Source organism: Lycorma delicatula, chromosome 3 (assembly GCF_047948215.1).
Source record: "Lycorma delicatula isolate Av1 chromosome 3, ASM4794821v1, whole genome shotgun sequence".
Classification (NCBI taxonomy): Eukaryota; Metazoa; Arthropoda; class Insecta; order Hemiptera; family Fulgoridae; genus Lycorma; species Lycorma delicatula.
The window spans coordinates 80,475,993-80,496,541 of record NC_134457.1 but is presented as its reverse complement, the minus strand read 5'-3'; the positions used below and the strand labels follow the sequence as shown (position 1 = coordinate 80,496,541).

At 28.2% G+C, this 20,549-nt stretch overlaps 1 protein-coding gene across 1 annotated transcript; it reads left to right on the top strand.

Annotated features, from left to right (window-relative positions):
• Positions 1 to 3,866: 3,866 nt before the first annotated feature.
• Positions 3,867 to 19,260, top strand: LOC142321157 (uncharacterized). The gene is made up of 4 exons (XM_075359151.1): positions 3,867 to 3,947; positions 10,702 to 10,923; positions 16,653 to 16,845; positions 19,244 to 19,260. The coding sequence occupies exons 1-4, from the start codon at positions 3,924 to 3,926 to the stop codon at positions 19,258 to 19,260; spliced, it is 456 nt and encodes a 151-aa protein (XP_075215266.1). The 5' UTR covers positions 3,867 to 3,923.
• The last annotated feature ends 1,289 nt before the right edge of the window (positions 19,261 to 20,549 follow it).

Here is a 20,549-nt window from a genome sequence, read left to right as displayed (position 1 = left end):
CGATCAGATTTTCTGTTTCAATTTCTTATCAGATCACAGTAATGATCTTATAATTTTGAAATTAACTTATTTTATAATTTTTATCTTATTAATTTTTGTTTAGTTGTTTTTTTATGTGTATTTGTTTCTTTTGTAGATTGACATTTGTGAAGTAAATTTATAAACAGTTATTAAAAATGTGTTATCCCAGTAACACTTAAGACCGTCTTTTTTACGTTTTTTTTGGATGGGGGTCGAAGTTTAATAAAGAAAAAAATTAACGCTTCCTATATGGCGTCATAGAAGTGTTGTAAAGACTGATGTTTTGAACTAATATGTTTTTGTGATTTTGCATTTCTATTTACCATGTAAAATAAACTATATCAGTAAAAATGTAAAAAAAAACATTCTGTTTCTTATTTAGAAAGATTTCCGAAAGATACTATATAAATAAGCAGAGATACCTTCTGGTACTAAATTATGGAATTATGGTAAATTGTAAAACAATTACCATAAACATAAACCATAATAATATGGTATTGTGGAATGAAATTACGTTAAATTGGTGAAATCTCTCGTACAAAAAGAAAAGTTGCAAAACAACATATAGTAGTTAGAGAGTATATTAGTTGGTAAAGGGATGGTGTTGTTCGACACGAGAGGGAAAGAGAGTGAGAGAGAAACATTCAGAGAAAAAAGAGAGTATGATTGAATATGATAGGAAGGGAATATGACAGGCCATCGTGAAAGCAAAAGGAAGACCATGTCTGATAACAGTGTATTAAATTCAGTCACCTGCAAATCGGATACTATTATCTGCGAACACCCTACGATTTACATTCGTTCTAGTCTGCAACAGGCTCGATGTAACATCTCAAAAAAATATTTATGTAAAAAAAAAAAATAAAAAAAAAGTAAAGCGAGATATTTGTTTAATAATAAACAGAAAATATTAGAAATATTTAGTGGAAAATAAACGCATTTAGCTGTTCGGTTGTAATTAATATCACAACAAAGAGTAAAAGTGTTCTAAGACATTATTACGTACAATTATACTTTCATAAAATATTTTTACTCATTCTAGCGAGTTTCTTTTTTATTTAGGCTTATCTTTTATTAATAAGAAAGAAGGAAAGTATAAAATAATTTATTATTAATTTTTTTTGTTAGAGTTAAATTAAACGAATAATTCTTTTTAAATTTAATTTAGTATTTAGAAGCCGTAATATATGATTAATTACGCAATGCTATTCTTTACTCAAGTTGTAGTACGAATACTAACTAATAAATTCACTTACAAATAGGATGTATTCTGTAACAAAGACACGATTTATTATTAAATCACATAATCTGGTGAGTCGTTTTGACCCCTCTACCCTTTAGGACAGCGACAACAATAATCCTACTCTTGACGTAACTACCCCTTTTTATAACAGTCTACTGGCATTCATGTCCTGACAAATTTCTCAGAACTCTATTCAAATCTATCTTGTATAAATGAAAATAATGAAGTACTTTGTAATAACGCTCTCTCTCTGTCCCTATATATATATATGAAAAACGGGGATTTTTTCCTCTTATTCCATTTTTTTTAGTGATGTAATTCGTTACAGGTTAATGTTATCCCTGGTCTGATGATAAATTCGTCGTAAATCAGCTGATTTCGAAGTCGAGAGTACTCAGGTTCAAATCCTAAAACGTTAATTTGGTTTTATACAAATCTGAATACTAGATCGTTGATATAGGTATTCTTTGGTGGTTGGATTTCAATAAACTTTTTAGGAATGGTCAGCCTGAATTTGTTCAAGACTACACATTTACCGGTCCAGTTACATTAATAGATAAGTCGCCAATGACTTCAATTGTTGATGCGACTATAAATAAAAGTAATTTTTAAAAAAACATGTAGAGAAAACAGAATCTTTTATGAATTTCAGTATGCAACAGCTACCATTATTTGTCGTCGATTTATTTATCTGACTAAATCAGGGGAAAAGGGTAATAAATTTGAATGTACGGTTTTTTATTTGTGCACCTGCAATTCCAAAACGTCGACTATGAATTCATGAACGTACGAGGTGTGATCAAAAAAAACGGTGAATAATTTTTTATTACAAAAAGTAATAAGGTTACATAGAATTCGATTTTATCTCCTTCAGAGTACTGTCCTTGGCTAGTAATGCACTTATCCCATTTCTGGAAGGCGTCTTTCGAAAGGGCTTTCAGCTACTCGGTCGTGGCCCTCTCAATGTCAGCAATGGTGTCAAAACGTTTTCCTTTAAGCAGTTTTAATTTTTGGGAAGAGCCAAAAGTCGCATGGTGCTAAATCCGGTGAGTATGGCGGATGTGGACAGACGAACACTGTCGTGTCACATCACGACAACGAAGAAGGAAGCCATTGGTCCATTTTTCTGGTCGCTTTCTTCTTACGTCGTTTCGCAAACGTTGCAGTACACCCTTATAAAATTCAGAGTTTACAGTTGTTCCCCTTGGAACGAACTCTATCGCACTATGTCCTCCTCACTATCGAAAAAAACAACGAGCATGACCTTGATGTTGGATTTTGACTGACGTGCCTTTTTAGGGGGAGGACATGAACTGGTTTTCCATTGGGAACTCTGCATTTTGGTCTCAGGGTCATAGCCATAGACCCAACTTTCATCTCCAGTTACAATTTTGGCCATGAAGTCCGGATCTGCATGAAGACGACCCTTCAACTCCGTGCAAATTGACAGACGATTTTCAAAATCCATGTTGCGCGACAGACACGATAAATACAACCTCACTCTAGCGGCTCTGGCAGCTGACTGGCAAGCTCGAACGTATTACAACTTGTCCCTGCCTAGTCTCAGTTGATCACGCTGTTGGACAAATTACAGCATATGGATGTAGCGTCGGCAGTTGCCGCTATAAAAATTCATTCACCGTATTTTTTGATCACACCTCGTATCAAAAGATTCGTCTCGGTAAGTAAGAATGAATACGTAATAAAAGGAAGAAATTAAATTATTGAAGACGCCATATCAAGAAATATATCATATTTATATAATATATATATATATATATCTGTGTGTATTTTACTCTGCAAATATTTTTAAGGGTATTTTAGTTAAAAAATTTGTATTTTAATGATTATTTTAGAAAAATTATGTATTTTTAATACACTTCTTACATTTCATCCGAACATCCTGATTTGTAACCCAGAACTTTTCGGTTAGAAATATAAACATTGTGTAAAAATATAGTCTTACTGTTATGAATTGCAAAACACTACCATTACAAGTTGGATTGTCACTAATATACAAGTTATTTTTTAATTTATATACCCTTCTTCTTTAATTAAAATGTAATATTAAGTATGATGTTTAACACAAATTTAGGTTTGCGTTATAGCAAAAAATTTAATTATTACATTTGAAAATAACAATTTAAAATACTGTCAGTTACACTTATATGAAATAAAAGTCTTATCACAAGACACATACGAGTATATATTAAGTGTATAAAATTCTTCCTAGAATTAAGTGTATAAAATATATTAAATAGAAACTCACTACTACAAGTCTTAACAAATAGAGTCCACGTATGTACCAAGCGTTGTTTGACAAACATCCTCTGATATTTTCTTAAAAATTCTATATAGAAAAATAATACACAAGGTAGGTTTTTAACATTTTTTTAATAAAAAAACAAGATAACATATTTTTTTTACATTTTTTGCTTTTCCTATTTTTTTACATTTTTCATTTTTATAATTTTTTTTACATTTTTCATTTTTATAATTTTTTTTACATTTTTAAAATTATTTCAGATAATCTTGCAGTAAATTTTTGAACACTGGAGATTACTTCTTTGAACCGAAGGATTTAGTAATAAACCATATTGCAATTATGATGATGGTAGCTCTTGCGCGGTAATCGCGATGAATTACTTGATTATTTAAAATGTGCAGGACTGCTGCAGACAAGGTAGATTGATGATCATTGATAATTCTTCTAATAGTTGGATAAACTGTTAAGATGAATGAAATAAGTGAGCTCATTTTAATATATAATTGTACTCTTCTTTTAAATTTTAAAAAATGAAGTTGATCAGAAGGTGTTCTTTTTTAATATATAATTGTACTCTTCTTTTAAATTTTAAAAAATGAAGTTGATCAGAAGGTGTTCTTTTTTAATATATCTCTGTAGTCTTCTTTTAAATTTTAAAAGATGTAGTTGATTAGAAGGTGTTCTTTTTTAATATATCTTTGTAGTCTTCTTTTAAATTTTAAAAGATGTAGTTGATTAGAAGGTGTTCTTTTTTAATATATCTTTGTAGTCTTCTTTTAAATTTTAAAAGATATAGTTGATTAGAAGGTGTTCTTTTTTAAATAAAAAAACACTAGTTACTCATTACTAATATGTTTCTATAGAAATATAAATATTCTTTTAAACAATGATAAAAAAGTAATTATTGTAATAAAAAGATCGATGGAATAATTAATCCATAAGCTATTAATGCACTTTACCATCAATTGCACATAATCGGCCTGAAGTGAACATCATACTAATGGTTCGCAATGTGTATGTTTTTTTGTGATTTCAAAGCCTTTTGTTTCAATGAAAGTTTCATCGGAATAAATTCCTACCGATGGGTCTTGCATATTGTACTTCTGCGAATTCTTGACACTGCATATATTTATTACTAGCCACAGAGTAACAGTGCCCTTCTAATAACCATATTAGAATTGGCCACATAGAATTGAATATAAATCTCAAGATTTTTTCGTAACTGCAGAATGTACTGTTTCAATGTACAATATTATATTTCATTACAGTTTATTTCACGATTTTTGTAATATAATCTTATTTGTAATTAAATTGCGATGTGTAAAAAACTATTTATATACACTAAAATTCCCTACCTCCTTAAATAACCAAAAATCACACTGAAGACAGATTTTCAAAGCTCAGCACAAGTGACATTCCTTTTTTGACACAAATATTACTAGAAATCATTATTTTTTATACTACACTGCCATGCTGTTTAATGTTTCTTATTCACCAAAATATGTTAACATAGGTGTTATGCCGTTCTAACCCTTACACGAACTACTTACATACACTAGGATTACTTACACTAACCTTTGATTTTGCCATAGAAGATACAGAATCATATTATTAAGATTAATAATTCTTAATACATTTTCATTTATCACGTACAGCAATTACGTAAATTTAAGAAATGATATTAATTTTGAAGATTGACAAATTAGTGATATTTCATTTCGTCATTCAACTTTATCAACAGCATTCCATTAACTCAATCTGATAGCGAATATGTTTCTTAATCTAACTATAAAATGTCAAATGCTTTTACTTTACAAAGAATGACATGTCACGTGAAAACTGTAGACATGTTTAACATTATACAAACCTACACAGGTTCGATGGTATTAAAATCGATCAAAATGGATTGTAAGATACACAAATATTAAAGCTCATATAGTGAAATATCTAATGTTTTAAAGTACTTTCTCAGGAAATATCTTCAAAAACCTAGCTGAAATATGTTTCGGACATGGAATTAGTTATATCGTTCTGTATACACTGTATTCATTCCTGAAATTTTTTTCACCTCCATTTACTTTTCTAACAATAATTTTTTCTTGTTTTTATTCATTTATTTGAATTCTCAAAAATGATTTAGTTTTCTTATAACTACAACTTGAGGTAATTATATATTTTTATTAATCAGTGTAGTAATTCTTTATTATTCAATGATTTCTATAGCTGTTTGATTGGTTTAGATATATTTAATCTTAAAAGTATTTTTTTTCTAAGAAATTACTGGTCTTATAATTGTTACACACCTTCAAAATAAAAAATAAGATTTTATATTGAATACTTTTTTTATTTTTTCCATCTTCCGGGATAAAGAACCCTTAAAACAATCTGACTTAGGAAACTAATTAAGAGCTAATGGCATCTTTGGATAGCAAATGAGCAAGTAGTAGAAAAGTGCATCCTCTTGTTTAGGGGCAGAAAATGGCTCTTAAAACCCGATAAGCCACTAGATGACCAACGCCATAAAATACAGAAGTCAAGGAGCAACCACCGTATTAGAGATTTTTTTAGATATTCCAAGAATAGATTTTATAGAGATGTATGAAAGATATTCCAGGTTAAAGCTTCCCCTCATTCAGATCTCTGAGAGGGAGTAGTACTCTAGAAGCTATATTAAAAGGAAAAAATTAAGATGTTGATTTAAAAGTTTTAAAATCAAAGGTAGTGTAAATCAAATTATATATCGTGCAATTAATATGATGAGTCTCTATAAATAATATTAAACTCATCTATTTTGCTTAAAGCAATAATCTGCGACTAGGTGTCGTTGGTTACGTCGATGTATACAGATCGTTGACATTTTCCTATTCTATTCTACTGGGCCAACAACGTAACTCGTTATTTCACGAGTGATAAAAAAAGGGCTTACTCTCGAAAAATTTCCAACTTCCTTCGGTATTTGGGTTTGGGTGAATAGTTAATGATGGCAATTCACGGCAGACTCGAATCACAACGAATTCTTGCTGTTTCATTACGCTTATTCCGTTTATCTTCCAACAACCCGGCTGGTTCTAAACGAGGGTGCTTAGGTAAACCCTCTGCCACGTTAGATTATTAAAATTGCATGATGAATTAATCCCTTCTGTATCAAGGCTAGCCACCAAGGTACTCCCCCAATGTTGGACTACCTACTCTGGAAGATCCGGCTCGGTACTTCAATGGAACTGGCATATGTCCTGGTAGACAGCAGATGGCACTATCTCTACAATGATTCCAGAACTCTGTTCACCTTTCAGGACAGCTTACTGCATTATTACATCGCGGGGTCATGTGGACAACGAAGGGTCTCTGTTACACCCGCAATCACATCGACCTTGCCGCTACATTGTCAGCTGTAGGTGGTATAAGTCCATTTCCAAAAACGTTTTCAAATGTTCATGAACTTCAGGTGGTCGAAAAATCCAGTCCGTATAGTGACCTGACGATGGAAGTCAGTTCAGTTTTGAAACGAGTTCAAAATAAACTCGTTTATTTTGCTTAAAGCAAAAATCTTCTGCGAGTGGATGTCGTTGATTGTCTCGACGTACAGACCGTTGAAAGTTTTTATATTTTTTCTGCTGGGCCACCAAACTAACTAGTTAATTCACGAGCGTTAACAAAAGGGCTTACCTTCGCGAAATTTCCATCTTCGTTAACGAGCTAAATGTATTGTACGTATGTACAGCTACTACACCCGTAGACGTGGAACGTAGATAGTACGTTACAGACGTCGGGATTTTCTGCCTTAGTGCTAATATAATATAACAAACATAAAATCAATATATTAAAAAATAACATATATCCAATTCATAAATATTTAAAAATTAAATATAATAATGTTTTTTTTTCTAATTTGATATGAACTAAGAATTCGGAATTTATTTTATTATAATAATTAAACACACGATTTCCAATTAAATGTAGAAGAAAGAATTTTTGTTTATCATAATAAATATACAACTAGAGCCTAAGCTACGCAGAACGGTAATTGAAATACATTCGGAGATAATATTTTCAAATACAGTTAACAAAATTAGTTTTATTTAAATTCTGAATTTAGATGACCTTTTCTTTTGTTAAACGATTGAACGAAGTCATAGTGTATATTCTGAACAGAAGGTTTGAGAGATTTAGACTTTCTTTAATTGAAGATTACGCTTTTTATTGGGATTTATTGAAATGACAAACAACAATTATTTTTATAATAAGAACGTGTTTTAATTACTATTTTTTATTATTATTTATTGATGTTTCATTTTTTACTTATTTTTTTTATATATGCTTTTTTAAGTATCTACTGATGATCGCTTAAAAATCGATTTACTCATTTACGTATAAAGGTAAGTGACATTTTTATAAACGGTTGTTAAGAATAATCTTGGTTTGCAATTTAGAATAAATTTAGTTTGATAATCAGCAAAATTTACAAATTTCCAGAATTTTGAATCTATCATAAATAATACCTGTCCCGTTCAATGAATTCTCAAATAGGGTCATCTTAATAATAGCTTTTGTATCACAGGAAATGATACAAGAACAATTTTGCATCCTCTAATTCCTAATTCTATTATCCCGTATTTTAAATCTGACTAAACATGTACACAATAGGCAGTTCTGAACTCTCATTCCCATAAATGTTACGCAAGCCCTTCGAAAACAAAAGAAACTTCCGTAAATTCTTAACTATCTCTTTAACCGTACTAAAATTAATATGTGTAGTTCAATTAAAATAAATTTGAATTGAGTCAATGGAAATTTACCGGAAGAAATCCTTCAAAATTGTCAGTGAAAAAATTTAAGAAAGGCTCCATGTTATAAATAGGATCTCTAAATACTGATATAAGACAAATTAGAAATTTCAAAAAACATACAAGATTCACGTTTTATCGAAGAACTAATTTCAATGAATATATATTTCTTTTGTACTTTTATAAGATGCACAGCTACACTAATATTCAAAATATTTTCAAAAAAAGAAGAAGTAATACCTAGTCCTACATTCAAGGCAGCCTATTCTCATGTTCGTTAACAGTTTTTTCATTTCATTTCTCTGCATTCCTTTTATTATTTTTAAAAAAACGAAGTAAAAGATCCTTAAAGGTAAATTCATTAAACTGCATCCTTCCAAAAAAGTCATAAAAAAGTATTTTTCTAAAGCGAGTGAACAAATCTTGCCACGAATTCAATTGCATGGATAATGCATTGTACCGATTGCCGGTTCTCTACATGAATAAAGAAGATTTAAAGATTAAGTAATATTTATTTTCACAAACACATATTTGAATAGAATAGTTAAAGCTCTTACACAATGTACCACTTAAATTTTGAATTGAAAGAATTGAATTTTACAATACAAATAGCTAAGCTATTAGTTTTGCTTTTAGGCAGATTTCATAAGAAAGCTACCTATTGTAATGGATACCGTGGTTTGACTTTCGGAAAATTTTGACACATCTTCATGTTTCACATCTCCCAGACCCCAAAACTGCCATCAGTTTAAAAGTTTATATATATATTATTTTCTTGTAAACACGATAACAGCTTTAATTTTCTGCCAATCACTTTCAAATTTATACATAAAATATAATAACCCAAAATCTTGGTCGAATTCATTAATGGACAAAATCGGCCCATGGGGCTGGAAATGGGAGGGCTTTTTCGAAAAAATAAAATATCATTATAACTTTCCTATTAAATAAAATAATTCGTTTAAAGTTCCTACTACTCTATGGATAAGGGCCTAAAACTTATTTATATAAGAAAAACTTTTTGATATCAACAACTACTGGCCCAGGAGGTGCAAAAAATGGGGTTTCAAAGAGAATTATTAAATCAATTTGTAAACCACCTCATATACGTTCTAAGGTATTAAATTAAAATTTTTATTGAATTTATAAAATTAAAGAAAATTGTTATCTAGAATTTTTTTTTTGTATTTCTAAATCTGTTACATCTCTTATAAATCATCTTCTGTTTTCTAATTCAGTTCATAAAATTGTAGTAATAATATTTCCTTTAAACAATGGTTCATTTCGTTGAACATTACCAAAGTGCAATAGATTGGAAACCAAGATGGCCATTTTGTTTGTTATAATATGATCAGGAGACACAGCAGTAAAAAGAAGTAGTGAAAAATACAAACTAATAAAAAATTAATTTATAAATAATATTAGTGTTATTAGTTTATTATTATTAGTTATTAAAATAATAGTATTAAACATTATAACTAAGTACTTTTATCAGGCTAGAATAAGAACCATTTAAGCCTCATCTTGATTGTCAATAATCAAGAATGATAAAGATAGCATAAGCCTTAAACCTGTAGCTTTCACTGTTCAACAATGTTGCTTTGTTTACTATTAATAAAGTAAGTTTCCTGACTACCCAATTCCTGTGTGTTATATTTTTTAAAACTGATTTTTTTTTTTAATAAATAATTTTATGACCAATATTCAGATAATACTGGACAATAAATGAATGTTCTGTTCTTCTCAGTTTATATTAAGATAAATACTCTTTTGTTCTACTTTCAGTCTTTTAGTTTATTGTGAATTGCAGTGATTCATCTTTTCATTTTTTGATTCGAATTGTGAGTTCCAATATTGCCTATTATCTTTATAATTGTCTGTCTTTTGGTATTTAGAAATGCAATGCCTTTTATACATCATAAAAAAATCTGTGAATTAGATGCAAAACCCACTCATTAGTGGTCAGGACATTAATTAATAAAGTTAAGTGCTTCAACTCTTTCGTCATCTATCACTAAAATATATTATTTACTGTTTTTGAATCATTGTGGGCTACTGTGTATTCTAAATTAAAGATATAGAGAGATTGAGATAAAAATTAAACTACATGTACTCACTGGTGTAGTTAATAAAAAACTTATTTTTATGAAACATTTTGTTTGGTGTTGCTTCCTACATCAGTACTCATTACAGATTTTACATTCCATTTTTTTTTCTAATTTATTTGTTTATGTAACTATATGTTACCTTGTTAAATAGTTACAGGCTTGTAATTTGTTTTAATTTATGATCAAATTTGTCTTGATATTCATTAAAAATCATAGACTTTAAGCTGTATAAAAATATATAAATTTTCTCTGTTAGTAATAAAGAATTTTATTTTTCAGAAACCTTTACAAAGAATAGAGATAATTGATGTTGATGACACCACAATGAAGGATGTCAATTTTAAAGCTTTATGCTTAAAAAAAGATGTTTCTGAGGAAAAAGAAACCAATCGCATTATAAACAAAACTGTTAAAAGTGAAGATACTTTAAATTCTACCAATAATGTAACACCTAAAGAGGAAGTTCTTGAGTTTACTAATATGGAAAAAACTAGTAAATTAGTTAAAAATCTGTTTATTTCTTGTGGTGAATTGGAATCAGACATAGAAATAACCTCCACTTCCTAGAACTTCAGTGCAGTTTTATAATGGATGGAAAAAATTAAAGCATAATCCGAATCTGTTATTTAAATATCTTCAAGTTAGTATTATTTCTGATTATCAAAAGATAATTTATCATTGTTAACTTTGTTAATTTACTTTTGAATAATTAATGTGATTCTTTATTTTTGAATAATGTATTAATTAGAATATTTAATTTGTAGATATAGCTGATGATAGTTCACTATACCAAATAGCTTATACCAACAAGTTATAAATGGCAGTTTTTTCATGTACCATTTATTTCCATCTTCTTTAATATAATTATTTTTGTTATTATTAGAGGGAATGGATCTACAAACACTGTAATTGGTTTGGTGTGCTCAGGTAATCACCGATTCACCTAAGATTATAAGAAGGAAACTTTCTTGTAATTACAAATTAAGTGTGTGCAAGTTTCTCATCTGTAACATGGCTATGAATGTTACATTTTTGTCTGTAGTTGTTCATTATTTTCGCTTTGAAATTTTCAAGATTTGAATTAGAGAATTTTATAAAATTAAAAATATCTTAGATCTGTATGATTTTTATTATAGCTGTAAAAAGTGCTGTTAATTTGCTGTCTTACTTGTTTTCACTTTCTTGCAAAATAATGAAATTTAATGATGAAATTAATGTACAAAATAATACATTTGGTAAGTGCTCCTTTTTCATTATATTGGCTTCATTTATGTTTCCAAGGTCTACTTTTCCTGAGTTTTTCTGTGCTTTACTATATGCAGGGGTTTGTATTTCACAGTCTTTGTTCCTTGCTAGAGAATAAATTACATTTTTTTTTTTTATAAAGCAAACATCATTCATTACTACACATTTCAAAAGCCTCTATTGTTTGTTTTTTCTAATTTTTCTTTTAACAGTATTTAACTGCCATAAAGGTTCATGCTCCATACTCATAAAATTTATAGAATTCGTTCCTAATTGCTAGTAGAGTTATTTTTTAATGGTTTCTTGTGTAGTATAATAGATCATTTATTTTCTCCTGAATTATATCATCAGTCTGCTTTCATCTAAATTCCTTAATTTATGCATCCTTTAAAATTCTGTAAAATAATTAAGTGTGTAGTGGTGCAGCTTCTGGTCTACTATGATAAAACATAATATTTGAATAGTTATCCTCTTTCATTCATTACCTGTCATTTCTTCTTCCTACCCATTCCTAGTTTTATTTAAAATTGCATTCTTTAGGAATCTTAATTTTATGTATTGTTCCATGTCAATTACGCTGTCCTCAAAAAGCAACAGAGGGATAGGCTGTTTTGATAAGTTTGTATTTTATATAATATAACTTGCTTACCTTTTTTCATTTCTTATTTACATCTGATTTTATACTTAAAGTTTTATCTTTACAGCTTACTGTGTAAATAACTCTTCTTTTTAAATATTTTTTTTAAAAACATTTTATTATGTTTTAAACTGCTGAATCTTTTTCAAAATAAATATCATGCCTTAATGTTATTTGACCCAACAGCTTAATTGTGTGGGTTTATGTAACCTGTTACCTGAAATCTTATTCTTGTTAAAAGTTTTCTTAGCTCTGTCAAATTAAGATTTTATTATGGAATATCTTTTAAATCACTATCAATTTCTTTTTCCTTCTCCACCATGTATTAGAAAAATGTATATAAATTTTGTATTTCTCCTATTATCTCATCCTTACACAGTACTAGTCTTCTATCTAGACTACGTTATTAAATTTTGTCTTTGATTTCTAAAACTGATTTAATCTTTGAGCTTTCAGTAATATATATTTTTTTCATTACTACATCCTTACTTTAAACTTTCTTCTCTGTTGCTATAGTAATTCTATTTCTAAAGGGTTGTTATTTCCTGCTGTAGTCATAACATTTTTATTCTTTATGATTTTTTTTTGTTTTTTTATCAGTTATAATTTTCTAATTTTTATTTTATTTTCAGCAAATAATTGGTGTTAATTATTAGTTTTTTCCAGTTATATTTGTATTTACTCTGTCCTTTTGTGTATTTCTTTTTTTAAATATATTCATCCTCTATAGTATCTACTTTTGTAGTCATTTACAGACCTCTTAAAGATTTTTACTTTGCATCATTCTGTTATGTGTTTCATGTAGTTTTATTTTTAATTTCTTTAATTTCAGTGTGTGTTTCTTCTTTTCTATGTTGTGTTCAGAATCTACTTTGTTTTACAGTTCATGGGTGGTTACGGGATTTTGGCCTTACAATTCCGTAGTCTCATCTTGTTTCTTCCTATATCTTCTGGCTTCATCAGTGTGAATCTTTTTTTGATTTTTCACAAAGGTGTCCATAATACTGATTTAAATTTTGAATTTACTGAACGGCTGATTTCAATTCTTTGGTTTTTTTATATGACTATTCCCCTCTTCTTATTCCCTTACTACAGTAATCCAATCTCCCCTTTTAAGTAAATATTCTTTATAATCTTCAACATGCTTATGCATAGGTTTGACTTATAAACCTCTATTATTACTAATTTGTACTTTGAATCTATCCGCAGAAAAGTTCTTTAACTGTGGTGCTTGTAATAGTTTACCCATTACCTACTTTCTTATTTCTATTCCTGCTTCTATTCCTGTTTCTTCCTATATCTTCTGGCTTCATCAGTGTGAATCTTTTTTTGATTTTTCACAAAGGTGTCCATAATACTGATTTAAATTTTGAATTTACTGAACGGCTGATTTCAATTCTTTGCTTTTTTTATATGAGTATTCCCCTCTTCTTATTCCCTTACTACAGTAATCCAATCTCCCCTTTTAAGTAAATATTCTTTATAATCTTCAACATGCTTATGCATAGGTTTGACTTATAAACCTCTATTATTACTAATTTGTACTTTGAATCTATCCGCAGAAAAGTTCTTTAACTGTGGTGCTTGTAATAGTTTACCCATTACCTACTTTCTTATTTCTATTCCTGCTTTCTACTATGTGATGTATTAATTGTGCAGTTTTCTGATCAAAATTCCTACTATTTATCTACACAACTTTACTAACCACATTTTAGTAATTTCAGTGTCATCTAATATAACCTATTCTTACTGTCTACAATTTGGCTGTAAATTTCTGATGTTGTCAAGTCTTGATTCTAATTTTTTTAATGATTTTCTCCTTCTAATAGGGTAACTAATGTATCTATTGTACTTACAGAGACTCTCTCACAGTAAACTAGTTCCTAAGATCTAGTAAAGCTTATTGGTTTTCAGCAGTGGAGTATTCCATTTTAATTCTGCAAATTTTAGAAGTTTAATTCCATCACTATTTATATTTTGATGATATTTGGTATATGATGGCTACCCATCCACCTTGTAGTGGCCCAAAAATATTTTTTTTTATTTAACAAATTTTTTTTTCTTGAGTAATAGACTATTTTCTAACTTGCCAACAGGTAAAAACAGTCACTTTCATTACCTTTTCCATGAGCTGTAGCATTCTTATTTATATGTTACAGAGGTCAAAAAGGGCTTTTTGGAAAGAGGAAAGATGGAACTACATCTTAGTGTACTCAAAGTTCATTTTTTTACATAGCCAAATCTAATAATGCTTATTGAAGTTATGTTTACAAATTGTTTTTTTCAAATGTTGGGCCCAAAATAAATAATGAAGGACTAAGGGTAACAGACCTCTTTTTTACATTTTAACTCTAAGGTACTAGTAGTACTTATAAAAAAAATTGAACTGTTACTGAGTGTCCATTAAAAAAAAGTGACCGCCAAATCGTAAGATTTTGAAAATATCTCATTTTTGGGACTCAAAAACCACATGTGGGACAGGTGGCAAAAATCTGAAATGTTTACAGCAGTAAATACTTTTTATGTACTTTAAAACTATATAAAACTTATTTTGTTACTCAAAGGGGTTTACGAGTAATGAAACCATCAAAACCGTTAAAAACACCGTACCTTCTGACTATGAACAATGTACCCAAAAAATTCACAGCATGTATTTTTTCAGATATTAGTGTAGGCCTACTATACAAAATAGTTCAATATATTTTTATAATGAGATAGCTTATATTCTAGATAGTTTGTTACTTAAAGTATGATTCATACACACCAACTTTAAACACAAAAGTTTGTGTTTAAACACAAAAGTGAATAGACATTCATGGACTTGAATGTTTGCGTAATCCTGAATGTAAACATTGTAGAAGGCTCAGTTACTGTTTTGATTTCAGTTTGATGTGTTGTATTATTGCTGGTGTTATACTGTGGTTAGGTAATAGTGTACACTTGTTTACAAAGTAATTTTATTAGAAGTGAAGTTTTCTTTTATGCGATATCTTTTATTTTTAATTTTAGTTGTAGAGAAACTGGGATAAGATAGAGTGAGGTGAAATTGGTAGTTTTATAATTTATACTAACTGTATTGTTATTGTAAAATGCAAGAACCCTTGCATTTTATAAAAACAGATTATGGAGTATTCAATTGGCATTTGCACTGAAACAGTATGTCACAAATTGACTTAGAATAGATCTTCAGTATTGCAAGATATTTTAGAGTTCACTGAGTAGAAAATAATATTGATAACTTTAAGAAGTGGAGATACTGAAACAAAAAATTATCTGTACTTTTCATAAAACTGAATTTTTTGATTAATATTTTCTTATTAATGAGAAAAGTTGCTCTGACCCATTTAGCTGTCGCACTAAACCAGTTAAGAAATCTCTTCAAGAAATATCTTTGACACTTTCAACAAGCAATAAAATTAATTCCAGGCGGAGTACACAATGCTTAAACAAAATACCAAAACCAAAAGGTGATACAGAAAGCAAACTGGAATGTCATGGTATATTTGAGCCACTTCAATGTGTTGACTAAACAGTGAATAAACTGTAAATGTGTAGTCAGTGAATAAACCTTGTTCAGCAGTTGGCATACCCTCCCCTTAAGGTTAAAAAAATATTGAGCAGCACAAAGAAACCAATTTAAAAAAATGAAGTTACAAAAATAGCAGTCAGGTAAATGATTCATTTGATTTAAATATTTTTACAGAAGAAACCAGTTTAGTACCACAAAATTATGCTGATTTATGTAGGGAATATGAAAAATTAATCATTAAAATAAGGATAAAATGAAAACAGTTACATCAACCCTCGAAAACATTAATATTTTTAATTTTTTCCAAGCAGCTGAAGCATTCATAAAATTCGTAATGAGTTGGGTGTTAGTCAATATTTAGCCCAACAATCCAAACAATTAAAACTAGTGAAATTTTGCCACAAATCGGCAAATTGTGTCTCTGTAAGACAAGCTGACGAGAAGAAAATTAATATTGAAAAAAGGCTTATCTTATGTAACTTAAAAGAATTGTACACAGCCTTCAAAAAAAAATAATTTAAAAATTGGTTTTTCAAAATTTGCTGATTTAAGACATAAATTTTGTGTTCTGGTGGGTCAGGTACTCACTCCCATTGCCATAGCCTGGTTATTAATATCAGAGGACTACTGCATGAAGAAGTGTAAAAGAAATTCAATCAAAATTAGGTCGTATCACACACATATTATGAACTACATATAGGTATCATACACATCTCAATATGTAACTCGCAGCATCCCTCGGTAGATAACTTTTTAAGTGCCCCTCATATTGAATTAATTTTTTGTTTAATTATTAACTTGTTTTAATATTTTCCTCAGAAAATTGATGGCAGATGCTTACCTACAATATTTCAAGATTCTTTAGAAAGTGATGTTTTTAGTAGTATGATAAATATTTTGTCAACAGAATTTGTGAAGTATAATTTGCCAGTTTTAAATTACATTGAAGGGTTGTTAAATATCCGTAGATTTGAAATGTTAATGTTGTTCATGAACAAGCAGGATAAAGAAGGTAATAAACCGAATTGGAACCAATTTACTTCATTAAATTTATAATCTAGAACTCGATTAATTGGTTTGTTTTTGATATATTTATTTATAAATTAGAATGTCTAATTTATAAGAACTACTGGCCTAATCTGATAGATTCTTTTGTCAGTGTTTTTACTGAATTTTGGGTATGGGTTTTCTTTGTGTAAATCTAACCTTTTGATTCTGTTATGAGTGAGCAGTAAAGCTTGTCCAGAGAGCCTGTCATATCTTATCAGTTTTCATTTTGTAATATTTTGAGTTCCCGATTAAATTACAATCCAAAAGGTACCGTGTGATTTCCACTAGTCAAATTTAGAGAAAAGATTGACTTTATTACTTTATTTTTGGTATTTCTTATGCACAAGCTTTGAGCTTATATGGGGAATTAATCATTTAAAAAAATTAAACAGGTATACCCAGAAATAAGTTCCATTTCTAAATATTGCTATGAGTGCAGTTCTAGTACTAGCATGCTGAGTTGCCTTTTTTTGTTAGGAAGGGTTCAGTGAGTGATTCCATGGTATGGAGATGGTTGTTATTTAATGAAAGGCATGATACATGCGCCATGATGAATGGAGTACTAAGATTGAAGGTTCTAGTTGATCTTTATGTCTATGTTGAGTGAACTTCTTTGCGTTATTTATGGTTTAACAATAATATTAAGAAAACAATGTGAATGTGAGCATGTGTGTATTTTTTTATAAATATATAACAATTTTTTTTTTTGTTTTAAGTTTGTAACAATTTCAATATGAAGAAGTTGGTTCAAGCGCGAAATACAAGATGGCGTACCCACAGTTAGCCAACTTTTGAAATATTTGTTTAGATAATATTTTTAAATTTTCTTTGTAAAATGTTAATATGATGAAAGTAGTAGGCAGCTATTGTTTTTATGTAATTTTTTTTTGTTAATTCAACTGTAAAATTTCTTTTGATGGTAGTTTTTTCTTGTAATTTTTTTTTTACGTAAAGATTTCTTGTAATTTTTTTTTTTTAATGTAAAGATTTCTTATGACGGTAGTATTTTTTTTTTTTATATTCAACTCCTGTTTGTGTTTGTTTTTTTTTAATTTACATTCGACTGTAGTGTTTCTTTTTAAATTTTTTATAATCATTTATTTAAAATTTTCTTTGTAACTATTTCAATATGATGAAAGTAGTAGGCAGCAATTTCTTTTTGTAATCATTTTTTTTTACGTAAAGATTTCTTGTAATCTTTTTTTTTTAATGTAAAGATTTCTTTTGATGGTAGTACTTTTTCTTTTTTTTTTATAATCATTTATTTAAATTTTCTTTGTAACTGATGAAAGTAGTAGGCAGCAATTTCTTTTTGTAATGATTTTTTTTTACGTAAAGATTTCTTGTAATCTTTTTTTTTTTAATGTAAAGATTTCTTTTGACGGTAGTATTTTTTTTTTTTTTATGTTCAACTCGTGTTTGTGTTTCTGTTTTTTTTTTTTTTTTTTTTTTATTTACATTCGACTTGTGTTTCTTTTAAAATTGTTTATAATCATTTATTTAAATTTTCTTTGTAACTATCTCAATATGACGAAAGTAGTAGGCAGCAATTTCTTTTTGTAATGATTTTTTTTACGTAAAGATTTCTTGTAATCTTTTTTTTTTTAATGTAAAGATTTCTTTTGATGGTAGTAGGCAGCAATTTCTTTTTGTAATGATTTTTTTTTTATGTAAAAATTTGTAACTATTTCTTAGTTTCTTTGTAACTATTTCATTATTATGTATGTTGTAGGCAGCAATTTTTTTTTGCTAGGTAATTATTAAAAATTTTTTTTTAGTTATTTCTTTTGACTGTAGTTTTTTCTTTTTAAAATTTTTGTAATCATTTAATTTAAACTTTCTTTGTAACTATTTGAATATGATGACAGCAGTAGGCAGCAATTTTTTTTTGTAATGTTTTTTTTTTTTTTTTTACATTTTTTACACAAAAATTTATTTTGATGGTAGTATTTTCTATTTCAATTTCTTTAATGAATTATGTAAATTTTCTTCATAACTATTTCAATATGATGAAAGTAGTAAGAAGCAATTTTTTGTTGTTACAATTTTTTTTTTTATGTAACGATTTCTTTTGACTGTAGTTTTCTCTTTTTCAGTTTTTTGTAATCAATTATGTCAATTTACTTTGAAACTAAATTTTCATTGTAACTATTTCAATATGATGTATGTAGACAGCAATTTTTTTTAGGTAATTTTTTTTTTTTTTTTAGCTATGAACAATTTCTTTTGACTGTAGTTTTCTCTTTTTCAAATTTTTGTAATCATTTAATTTAAACTTTCTTTGTATAACTATTTGAATATGATGACAGCAGTAGGCAGCAATTTTTTTTTGTAATAAATTTGTTTTTTTTTTTTTTTAGGTTATGATTTCTTTTGATGGTAGTATTGTACATTTCAATTTCTTTAATGAATTATGTAAATTTTCTTTATAACTATTTCAATATGATTAAAGTAGTAAAAAGATTTTTTTTTTTGTTAAATTTTTTTTTTTTTTTTTTTATTAAACGATATCTTTTGACTGTAGTTTTCTCTTTTTCAAATTTTTGTAATCATATAATGTAAACTTTCTTTGTAACTATTTGAATATAATGATAGCATTTTTTTTTTTTTTTATGTAACAATTTATTTTGAATATAGTTATCTCTTTTTCAATTTTATGTAATCATTTATGTCAATTTTATTTGTAATTATTTCAATATCATGTAAGTTGTAGGCAGCAATTTTTTTTTATGTAATTTTTTTTTTTTTATTCTTATGTAACGATTTTTTTTTTTTAAACATTTCAAGATGAAGTATTTGGTTCAAGGGCGAAAGAGAAGATTGTGTTCCCACAGTTTTTCCAACTTTTGAGATATTCATTAAATAGATAATATTTATAACATGAAAAAATAAACTAAATTGGTATAATATTTAGTATTTAAAAAAAATTAGATTGCTGACACTAGCTCTGTGTTGGGTTAGAACCAACCTAGGTGTAGACATTATCAGAGTTATGGCCGGGTAACCCCTGATGCTGAAAAACATCACTTATTGTGATGTTATGATATCTTGATACTGTATTTTTGATGTTTTTACTGTTATTTGGATGACGTGTATCAAAGATGTTCTGTTTCCATATTCAATTTGTAACCGTTTAACTGTAATAATTATAGTGGACTACAGACAAATAGTTACCTAACAAAATTGAAGAATTCAATTTTAGATCAATCAAATAACAAGAGATATTACAATTAAAATTCTGTAACAAATAAGAAAGATGTTACAATACTCCTGGAGTATGACATTTTTTGAGTGATTATTTTTTTGTATAATTCTTGTTTTTATGATTTATTATTGATATGGATGAGATAATATACATTCGGATAAGGGTAAGCAGTGATCTTTCTGGTTTACTTTCTGATTCTATCACTAATTGTTGGTATGTGAAACTATCAACATCTGTACAAAAGACTTGTATAAAAAGTATAGTGGATGATAATTGTTCAGAGTCAAGAAAGTAGACGTAAGTGAAATATGAGAGAAAATTGTCAGCTTTGACCAAAAGGGGAATGCATATTGATGAGCAATTATTAGACCTAGTTTGTTACAGTTGTTATTCTATAAAAATTCAGACTATAAAACAGACTATATAAAACAAATAAACATAAAATTAGGACATACAGAGCT